Genomic DNA, 11,636 nt, shown 5'->3' with positions numbered 1-11,636 from the left:
TACATGGTCGCACGTGCATGGAGCAGGAGTCAGAGCATCCCAACTGGACCGAGGAGGCTCCGCATCCCCATCCCAGCTGCGCCCCGCTGCCACATCATAATGAGCACCTGGGGACACGCCCACCCACCGCTTCCCAGCTCCCTCATTGGCTCCGTGATTAAATATTTCCCAAGCCGCGCGCCCATTGGCTCAAATATCACACAAGTGATTTCATAAAGCAAATCTTTTGGAAGTTGTGTAAAGGGAATAAGTGGGAAAAACCCTTGAGATAACTGCGGCATCTGAGCGCGCAATTAGCTGACTGTATCTCCTTCTTCCTCTCCCTCCCCCTCTTTTCTTTCTGTCTCTCCGGGCTGTCAATCGCTGGAGGATTTGTCGGAGTTTCCGAGCGTCTCTGCATCTGTGAGTACCTGAGTTTGCTTGGTGATGTTAAAGCTGCTGCTGCTGCTGCTGCTGCTGCTTTGCTCTGGCTTCAGGATGACTGTAGCGCTCCGCTGGGATCTGCTGCAGACACAGAGCCGATAGAAAGTTGATGTGCGGCCGGATCTGACTGCAACTTTGTGTTTAGAGCAAATAATAACTCCAGATTGAGATGCTAGATTATACTGTTTTATTATCAGCTGCAGTGAATGCAAAGGATTAAAAACTGCTGCACAAAGTGGATTAAAAACCTGCCGATGAGCAGATAGTAAAAGAAAGACAATAGATTAATTAATGCAGCATATAATTCATGTTTTCAAAGGTTTCTGTCATGGTTGCACATTTCTTTGGCTGTTTTTCTACAGTTTCTTGTTTTAAATTAGTTGGTTTTTGCTTTATATTCATTTAGAGTTGTGCATTTTATCTAATTACATGTATATTACATTACATATATATAAATTACAATTATAATAATTATTATTATACATTTAGAAGTTATTCATTATGCATCATATATGTGATGCATTCAAGAAACTTTATTTACTTTCTATAAACACTCCTCTAACTGTCAAAATTGTTTTCATGACGACAGTATTTCATAAAATGTTTTAATATATATGATATGATGAGTGTGTTGTAAAGCAGATGAAGCATTATGGTGAGTTTTTGCAGTGTGTGTGTGTGTGTGTGTGTGTGTGTGTGTGTGTTGGAGTGGGGTGTTTTATTGTCTGATATCCACTGTGGTAAATGATGGATGAATTGAAGCTTAAAATTAAAAGCAATTGTTGATTCCTCAGAAGGACTGCTAAGTGTAATTCAGTGGGACTGGTACAGGACTTTGTGTGTGTGTGTGTGTGTGTGTGTGTGAGTTCTGCAGTGAGGGTGTCCTTCACAGAGAAGAGCCTCTGGAGAAGTGTTTGAAACTGAAGATGTTGCTGGCTCTTTGTCGCAGTGTTATCAGGATCAGAGCTCGGGCTTGAACGCTCCAGAAGGCACATGCTGATGTTGCACGCCGTGGTAATGGCCTCTTAATGCCAACATAAATAACCAAATCGAAAACATTTCTCTGCTTCAAACGACACTTTTTTTCCTCCCCGTGCTATTTCATGGCTGTTTCACGACAAATGACTTTATTTGATGCTTCATATTCTTATAGCAGGGATTGTTGTTGACCCTGCAGATCCTAAAAAACCCCAATGATTGTTTTGTGGAGCCTTGCTCATGGAAAAGTCACATTGCAACTTTTACTTGGCGACTCAACTCGGGTGTCTTGGCTTTTACTGCAGTGGATGCAGGGCGAAGCGACTGCGTGTCCTTGACTGGATAATATAGTGCCCCACCATTTTATCAGGCCGGTCCCAAATAATTTCAATCTGTCTTTTTTCTACATCCCTCTTCTATCCAGTTATTACTTAGTGTGGCTATTATAATACAGAATTACTGGGAATAATTTACTTTTTCTCCATTGTCAGACTGGTGTTCAGCTGAAATATACTGCAGTATCATGGGACTAAAGCCCTGTCTTATATTTTATCCTCATTTGTATGGACATTAAAGTTCAGCAGCCCACCTGTGACTGTTTTATCTAAAAAGCAGTGGTTTTGTTCTCTAGTTTTCCATTTTTTAAAGGATTCTCCAAGTGCATCTTCACATAAAATACTCCCCAAAAAGAGTGCACTCCTTGTCACCACACTTTTCTTTTTACTTTTCAACTTTCCTTTTCCTCCTCCTTTTTAATTTATAGCTCCCTGCCCCTATCTTACATGGAGTATACGAGCAAGTTGGTAAAGCGTCCCTCTGTGGTGTGAAACAGCACAGCCCATTTGTCACTACACCCTGCTCTAATGTGGAGAAACTGCCTCATCTTGAGCTCCCGGTGTTGTTAATTAACCCTTGTTGGTAACAGCCACAGTCGACATCACTACCAGCTCTCCAGCCAGCGTTATCGCTGCGCCGCCTGCCAGCAGAGCTAGCATTAGCCCTGGCCATATTTCTGCAGGTGTCAGCGGAGGTGCTTCCTCTCCCTGCCGATGTGCTCTTGAGAGTATTACTCAAATGGCAATGCGGTTTTATCTTAAATTGAATTGTTGAGGGAGATGTTAAAGAGCCATACATCACCTGGACACTCTAAGAAGAAAGGGAGAATCTGCAGCAGAGATGGGAACGGCTCAGATGGAATGGGCGCTATGACGAGGGCTGCATTCATAAATCCACAGGCAGAGCAAATCAAGTTGTCAGCTTGTAAACACCATTTAGTGTGACAGTGTGTGTGTTGCGTGTGGAAAGTCTTGCTGTGTTGTTGGTGATGAGTGCTTTATTTTGGCCTTAATGAGGTGACCTTTACTTTCTCCCCTTAGTCATGTTTCTCTTTTCTTTTCAGTCAGAGCATCAGAAAGCCCAACTCTACCTGTCTGCACTTCACAGGTCGATTGGATCAATTCCTCTATGCTCACCTTTTATCTACTAGCCACTAAAAGGACACTTGTGCATCACACGGCCCTTTGATCCAAAAAAGCTTTCCCAATTTAGAGCTGGTCACTGTCTCTGAGGAAGCAGCGCCTCAGGTCTGTTATATCAGGTCGTATTGGTTTCCTCTGTGTTCACTCGGCCTCTGGCTAATGCCCTGCTCCACGTATGGATTTTCTGTCCTGTGATTCCTCAGCCCGTCTGCCTGTGATCGGTCGTTCAGATCTAACCCTGCAGAGCGCTGCTGATTGCGGTGGTATATCTTCATCTTTATGTCTGAGTATAGGAGAAAGCCCTGCCAACGACCCGCTGTTGTTGCCCCGCGATGGATTTGGGGAATTAGCAGCAAGGGCATGTGTTGCAGTTTGCAAGCGTATGACTTACAGTTTTTATTTCATTCTCATTTGCCTCAGCTGCCAGGGCAAACGTGTGCTGCTGTTCAGTGGAAGTGTTGTGTGAATTTGCTGGATTGGAATTGTGATGTTTTTCTACAGATGTGCAGCAGCTTTGTTCAGACATATTATTGCTGCACCTTTGCACCCCTGAAAAATGCATTTGAGCAAAAGTGGCAGAAGCAGCAGAAAAGACGAACAGCTCTGACAGTAACATTTGTCAAATTCAGCTGTTGCAAACGGTGTGTTTTTCCCTTTAGGTGAGGATGTTGTTGTGGCTGGTTTTGTTCCTGCCTGCCATCTCCTCGGCTCAGCGATCAGAGCCCATGTTCTCAGCCATAACCAAGACCGTCCTTCCTCCTGACTATGACAACAACCCCACCCAGCTCAACTACGGCGTGGCTGTCACTGATGTGGACGGGGATGGAGACCTGGAGATGTTTGTAGCTGGGTGAGAAAGGGGGGAGGCAGGTTGTGTAAAACTTTGTGAACTCTAAATCCAGAATGCACCCTTGCTCGTCTCACAGTGTTTGTTTTTCGTTTTGCACAGTTAGATACCTAACTCTAAATCAGACACTTAAATACAAGTACACTGTCATTTTCCAAGCTAAAGGTTGAAGGCAAAGGCAAAGACTAAAAGGCGAGAGACGGTAAGGGTGCCCGGAGGCTCACTCAGCTGATGAAAATGGATGTGATTGGATAGAGTGCCACTGATGGGAACAGTTTGGCAAGCCTGCCTCTACCCAGTGGAGCAGCAATGAATTTCCCAATGCTTAACAGAATATAGATGGACTGAAATGACCCTGGTTAATAAATGTCATTTAGCCAAGGCACCATATTCAGCAGGTATCCTGGACAGGAGGACATCAGCAAACCTTATAGAGGATGTCAGGATGATAGCAGAGAGAGTTTTAGTTTAGACTACAGTGACCATCAGTACTTCAGTAAAGCATGGCAAAGTGCATTACACTATTATTATAATAGATGAAGGAGGGACAAGTCATGTAAAGTCACTGTGGTCCCACTTCTGTTTGACAAGTCGCTCATAATCAGACTGTTTGGCCATGTCAACAGTCACGACAGAGAAAAGTGTTTAAAGTGCTGATATATCAGATTTTTGTCCTCCAAAAATACCAGAATGTCCTACTACATAAGATCACATTTTGTATTAGAAAGTCAGCATGCTTTTCTTGCTGTTCTGACCCACAATCCTCTGCAAGGCGGAAGCTACGTCACATTGACTGAGTCACAGACACATGACGGCTCATTAAAAGCTGACAGAAGCTGCAATGACTATAATCAATCAATCACAATCTACACTGTATGCAATTATAACGTAAGTTTAAACTAGCGTTTTGTTGTATCTCCAAGGAAACGTGACGTGAAAACTTTTAGATCTGCTGCTCTCCAAATTACATACATTTTCTTTTTTACTTCAAGGTGCAATGCTATGACAAAGTAGTATGTCCCAGTTGTATGCATTGTCCACACAAGAGTATGTGCCTACTTTGTAAGGGCAGCTGCAGTAGGTACTGAGAGTAAAAAGAAAAAGTATGTGATTCTGCTTGGTGTTTTTGGAATCTAAATATTTAGGCAAAATTAGATTTTGACTGAAAGCTGCTGCTTCATCTTTTCCTGGTGCAGTGACAGAAAGACTGATTTAATTGGTACCCTGAAGAAAATCTAGAATTAGTTGTTAAATTAGGTTATAATTATGCCAATTATAAAAATCTACACTGGTTGTAAAACATGCAGAATGGTAATTTTAAAGGCTCTGTATGCTTATTTACTCAGCCAACTTCTTTTTGTAAATGAAGTCATCTTCCACAAACATTTCTGCCGAGTTTTGTTTATTTTAATTAAGAGATTTGGTGGATTATTTGCTCACGTTGCCAGACCACTGTCAACCACACAGTCCTGTGTAGCAGATTAACATACTCTTAATAAATACACACATATTTATTCATGAATTTTTAACTTATAGGGAAATATTTAAAGAGACAGTTCACCCCAAAATCAAAAATACATCTAAATTTCATGTAACCTGCATAGTGCTATTTATCAGTCTAGATTATTTTGGTGTGAGTTGCAGAGTGTTGGAGATATTGGCCATTGAGATGTCTGCCTTCTCTCCAGCGTAATGGAGTGAGATTGCACTCTGCTTGTGGTGCTCAAAGCGCCAAAAAAAAAAAAAAAAAACTTTTGAAAAACAGCATAGTCTCTTTCCAGTAATCATGACCTGGTTATTCAAGATAATCCACAGACCTTGTTGTGAGCACTTTCATGTAGGAACTATTTTCTTCCTACCGAACTACACCCACCAACTGTATCAGCTATGAGACCCTCAGGAAGCGTGCAAGACTTTGAGACCAACTTGACAGAGTGTCCAAACTCGAGTACAACTTCTGGGTTTGTCATATGATGCCACTGGGCCCAAAAATACTTTTTCCCATTGACTTACATTGGGACAGTGATGTCTGTAAATCAGTGAATCCATTTTTTTGAGCGTTACAACCCCCTTAAAGTGACTTGTTTCACTATCAGAATTGATCCATTCTGTCTGATAACATTACGATGCATGATTAAATCATTTTATCCCAATTCTAATTAGCTGAGGGCTAAAATGCAAATAAAATACTGGGCCAGCCAATTCTCTATTGCGCATTGTCTGTGGGCCAAATGCTGCAGAAGATTCAGGGATTTTTCACAACCAGGAAGCTTCATATGCCACTGAGCAAGTTTTATAGGTATGAATGGGGCCTCACCTCCAACACCAACGCCTCATACGTCCATGGCATCTACTGATGAACAAGAGGCTAGTGCTTGTGACAGCACGAGATATTAACATTAATGGCATCCTCCTTGGCTAAACTTAGCTCAGTGGTGCTAGGTGAGCTAGCAGTAGATGAATGCTTCCTTCTGCGTGCTAATACGATTGGTGGGTGTAGGAAGAAAATAGTTCCCACATGAAACTGCTCACAAGAAGGTCTGTGGATTCTCTTGAATGACCAGGTCATGATTACTGGAAAGAGACATTGCTGTTGAGTTCTTCAAAAGTATTTTTGACAGTTTGAGCACCACAAGGCGAGTGCCATCTAGTTCCATTACATAGAGAAGACAGACATCTCTATGGCTGATATCTCCAACACTCAGCAAAGCACGCCAAAACAATCTAGACTGTAAGAGGTATAATATGCACTTTCGATTCTGGTGTGAACTGTCCCTTTAAGATTGAAACTAAGTTCTCAGGAGCTTTAAAATCCACTTTTACAGAATTCTGCATAACAGAATCTTCATTAAGGTCTTCTATAAATAAAGAGACCTAAATACTGTTTTCAGGATGTTTAGGCAACATCAGTAGTCTCTACTCATGAATTGTAGAACAAAAATGGCACTCCATGATTTAGTCTTCAAAATGCCTGCTGACAGTCTGATGTAATGAAGTTGTAACAGCTTGCCTTTGCTGCCTGTTGACAGCTACAACGGCCCAAACCTGGTGTTAAAGTACGACAAGCCGAAGAAAAGGCTTGTCAACATCGCTGTCGACAACCGTAGCTCCCCTTTCTACGCCCTGAGAGACCGTCAAGGCAACGCCATCGGAGTGACAGCGTGTGACATCGATGGAGACGGTCGGGAGGAGATTTATGTCCTCAACACCAATAACGCCTTCTCTGGTACAGTACATGCTTTTACATACACGGATACACTTTGACAAAAATACACTGACAAATGTGCACACGCTCACACAGGGGTTGTGCCTCCTCTCTTGTACGGAGACAAAGCGGGAGAATCAGTATGCAGATATTAAGCTTATCTCATCTGAGCCCTCATCAGATAACAGATAAGCTTTGTGCTGCTATTAATCAATCTGAGAGCTACAGAGCGCACACTGCCAAAACTACAACGCCTCACCTCGCTCATTTTTATAAAAATGATAGAGGTCACTTTCAGCCCTCTTGTGTTTCCAATCACCCACGCTTCTTGTATTGCATAACACCTCTTTACTCTCCGCACAATCTTTGCCTCTGCTGAACTCTGCGTCTCTCCGCATCAAGGTCGGGCAACATATTCTGACAAGCTGTTTAAGTTCCGTAATGGACGCTTTGAAGATCTGCTGAACGATGACATTAACGAACACAGAGATGTGGCCAACCGTATGGCTGGGCGCTCAGTGGCCTGTGTGGACAGAAAGGTACTACACACACACACAAACACTAACACACAGAGTAGAGTGTATGCAGATCCACACCACACACACACACACACACTCCCCAGAGTGTCTTCTGCGTACATGCATGGGTGCCTCTGTTTGTTTACCAGTGATAACTCATGCCCTGCCTACGCCGCCCTTCTCAGCATGTGCTATGACAGTTCATTTGGGGGAATGGTGTGCCATTTTCTCTCTTCTGTCCATCGCACCAGTGTAATTACAGAAGCCAGGGCTCGTTTGTTTTATAGTACATCGTACGAGGGGAGGAGTGATGACTGCACACTACTGCTTTCTGCCTGTAGCATTTTCTCTCAGTCCTTCTCCTATTGTTTTCCTCCCGCTTTCCACCTCCTTTATTCCTTTTTCTCTCTCTCTGACTGACACGCTCTCTCTTTGTCTCTTATCTCACACACACGCATACAGTTCTCACTTCCAATCAGGGGACGGGATAAAGAAAGTAATAGTGGGAAGAGGACAGTAAGGATTACAATAGATTTTTTTTTTTTTTCTCAACCACAGTCCCATCTCAGTGAGCACTGATAGGTTGTGCAGCTGCCAAACCGATTGGAAAGATATCTGCTTTTAATGGCATAATGCTTTTAGAGGAAGCCAGAGCTCTGATGTGTGTTCTTCCATGCTAGTTCCAGCAGAATACATTTTCCTATTGCTGAACAAGTTTTATTAGAGCAGATTCGGAACAATGGCGGACGGTTACATAGGCCAAAGCGTCTTGTTTATTCATAAATAAAGTGTTATCATTCAGAAAAAAAAGAGGGATAATTAGTCATCCAACCGCTCCATCCCTCCCAGTCTCCTTGAAAGTGACATGCTATCATTAGTCTTGTACAAACTGATGAAGGTGACATATTGAGGGGTCTCACGTTGAGCTGATAGATCGGTTCACTTTGCAACTGGCAGGCGGGATGGAGCTCCTGAAAATAAGTGGGTTTTTAAAAGCCAGAATAATTGAAATGCGCTGTTAAAAAGCACTCCGAAAACAAAATAAATGAAAGTGCTACATTAGAGATGGTAGATTATTGAGGCTCCTCAGTGATAGCTGTAAAGACTCATGTAAAGGGCGTGCAGGCTCATATCCCTGCTGCACCGGCGTGGACTCTGCAGGCAGGCATGTCACACTTTTCACAATGCCAATTCCAGTGACAGAAATTAGCCTTGGGTGAAGACTTATTGAAAAATCGTTGACTTTTAAGTTTGTTAAGTAACTGCCAGTGGCCTTCAGGTCTTTCACTGTAGCTCATTCTCATTTCGTCAAGTGTGTCTGTGTGTGTGAGGGTAAGTGTGCCCCACTCCTCCCACCCCGGCAGACCATAATGTGACGCTTCATGACATTTACATCAACTAGGCTCATTTACATTTCTTGTCTTGTAAAAATATAGTAAAGTTAACACAAGTGGTGAAATGGCGTGTCTGCGTATGTGATCGCATGTGTGCATGTGTTTGTATTGATTGAAATATGTTAGGCCTGGTGGGAAAGCTCATTGAAATCCAGTGTGTAGTCTATTAGTGTGGTTCCGTCTGTGAGTTTGTGTCTGCAGGGACTCTGACTGATAATGGAGTGTGAAATTAATCTCCAAAGGGAGGCAGAGGAAGGAGCAGGGAGAGAGGCTGGGAGAGAGGGTGGAAAGGGTAGGAAACAGGGTAAAGGGAGATAAAGGGGAGAGAAAAGGGTGTGAGTAGGAAAAGGTGAAATAATATTCAAGACAGCAAAAGAGTAAAAAAAAAAGTTTAAGGATAACTGTGGTGCTACAGTAACCTATTTTATCCTGTTTTAGTTCACTAAAACATGCCCAGCTTTTTACTTACAGCAGCTATAATTGATTTTTTGATTGTTTTTCAACACTGTATCAAATGAGGATGTGAAAACAATGTGACAAATTTGAAAGAGGTTGCTTGTTATAAAGAATACAGAGAATTATCCAGTGAACATTGCAGCTCCACTCAGCTATACAGAGCTTTATAGTGAGTTTCAGCTCATTGTTTAGCCGTTTGGCCGGCAACTCTGTCTTGATTAACTCTCACTGCTCTCACAGTGACGTTTTCAGCAGCAGCAGACAGCTGTTTTAGTGAAAAGGCTCTTTTTCTAACCAAATCAAAATGCTTGGTTAGTGGTCCTACACATCAAACCATGAAACTTTAGCATCAGTTTTGGTCACTCAGGGATGGCATGGCAATTTAAACTTGTTACATGTATTGTGTCTTTTCAAAATAAACTAATTTTCTACTCATTAAACACATTCTGTTTCTTTTCAAAATTAACTTAGGTAGAAAATGTCATTTTTAGGTTTACCTACTTAGGTTTTGCAGAAGTAGTATGTGGTCAGGAGCATTTAGCAGATAAAGAGAGAGATTCTTTACCTTAAGAGTTGGTAGAGACCAAAAACAGAGCTAAAAGAATGAATATTGGACTTTCATTAACAGGTGGATACAAACAGGTTTCCAGATAATAATGTTGATCTTTAACTGCTGGATGTGCAAATAAGCAGCTTTAAAAGCAGTTTACATAAAGCTGAAGCCCAGTCTCACTCCGAAGTCACTGAAATCCAGTGCGTGGGCAGTAGTCTCGCTCACCAGACCTTTCTCAAGAAAAGAAAGGTCTGGCTTGGCAGACTCTCACTTTAAGATTGGAGAAAAAAACGCCCCGGCTGCTTGTATTTCTTTCAACCAATCACAATCGTTCTTGGTGGTGCCACAGCAACGGTGCGCTTGCAAAAATATTGCTGGGTGGAAACAGGTTTTGATGTAACACGCCCACAAAAATATCACCTACAGGATGTGAACCATGGCAGAAAAATGGCTACATCCCTGCAAGATCAAACACCGCAAAAGTTAGTAAAGGACGTGTTGAAAACTGCTACGCAACCGGAGGTGGTAGGGTGGGACTTCAGCGGGTGGCTCGTTCTGCCCAATGAGAGGCTGATCTATGCAGCGAACTTCCGCCCACTCAGACTACGTGGGTAGTGACTTGTGGTGTCAACAAAAAAGGCGTCCTTTAAGGCCGGCCGTTAAACTATAACTGCAACTGGCTGTTATAGTTTAAAAGCACTCTGTGGCATCAGAGAGAAACATGGGCAGGCCGGAGGGGTGGTGGATAGGTCCAACAAACATCGACTTTCACCCAAGAGAGTGACGTTCACGTCCTGTAAGACTCTAAAGCCAAACCGTGCTCTTTTTTCCTAAACCTATACGTATCTATGTTTTTGTTGCCCAAACCCAAGCACGTGCATTACTTGTTGGAGGAAAAAAAAACATCAATTTGCAGTGTAGTACCGACGTATATTTCCTGTGAAAACTGAAGTGTATCTTGAAAGAAGACAACGCATGTAACAGACAGAACTTGATACAGTGTCCCATAACGTCAGCAAACAAGGCACCCAGGGTACCTTTTATGTCGCATGTGAACGTCAATATGTGAGGAGGTCGGAGTGAGAGTGTGTTGAAAGTTCACTATTACAACTTAAAAGTTACAACTTGTTTCCACTGTCCCCAAGTGGCCATAAAAATCTATTATTACAGATTTAAATGGACAGATTAATATATTTAGGAACCGGAGGGACTGAAAGACGGACGCCGAACACTTGCTGGATTTGGTCTTTGAAGACAATAACAAAAAAAACAGAAGTAGCCCTATGTTTTAAAGGGACAATTTACCAAAGATACAAATATGAATAAAAAAATAAAATAAAAACATGTTATCACTAGTCTTAGATCTCTGACTATAATGTACAGCAGTAAGATAATTACATTTAAAAACAATTAGTAGCAATGTGTCTTTCCAAAAACAGTGTCCTCATTACTGTGGTAAAAGGAGCTCCAAAAAGACTGAGGTCTGTAGTTTATTCAGAGCAACCAAGACAGTTTCTGTAAAGAGAGGCTGCTGTTGAATTGTTTAAATAGCCATCGACCTCCGTTATACCTGGGTGGCAGCAGAAATCTAAAAGACAGATATCTCAAAAATTTGTGCAAGTGTCTATATACCACAAAGGGAAGGTGAAAAATATGTGTTTTTTCTGTACATTGGGTGAAACGAGCCTTTAAGGGTTTTGCAGAATCATCAAATTATTTATCAACTCAGCTACGCATGCTGTTTCAGGTTCTAATTATGCGAAGTATATTAAATATATAAGTAC

General features: G+C 42.1%; 1 protein-coding gene across 3 annotated transcripts in view; it reads left to right on the top strand.

The window, feature by feature from the left end:
* Positions 1–246: 246 nt before the first annotated feature.
* crtac1b (cartilage acidic protein 1b) overlaps positions 247–11,636 on the top strand; it is a 33,801-nt gene continuing 22,411 nt past the window's right edge. For all 3 annotated transcript variants that reach the window (XM_049601019.1, XM_049601018.1, XM_049601017.1), the window contains exons 1-4: positions 247–402; positions 3,539–3,729; positions 6,756–6,952; positions 7,334–7,470. In XM_049601019.1, coding sequence (XP_049456976.1) covers positions 3,545–3,729; positions 6,756–6,952; positions 7,334–7,470 — 519 coding nt within the window. In that variant the 5' untranslated portion in view covers positions 247–402; positions 3,539–3,544. The remainder of the gene's footprint in view (positions 403–3,538; positions 3,730–6,755; positions 6,953–7,333; positions 7,471–11,636) is intronic.

Source organism: Epinephelus fuscoguttatus, linkage group LG16 (genome assembly GCF_011397635.1).
Source record: "Epinephelus fuscoguttatus linkage group LG16, E.fuscoguttatus.final_Chr_v1".
NCBI classification, from domain to species: domain Eukaryota; kingdom Metazoa; phylum Chordata; class Actinopteri; order Perciformes; family Serranidae; genus Epinephelus; species Epinephelus fuscoguttatus.
Note: the sequence above shows the minus strand (reverse complement) of the source record. Positions and strands in the feature narration are given on the sequence as shown.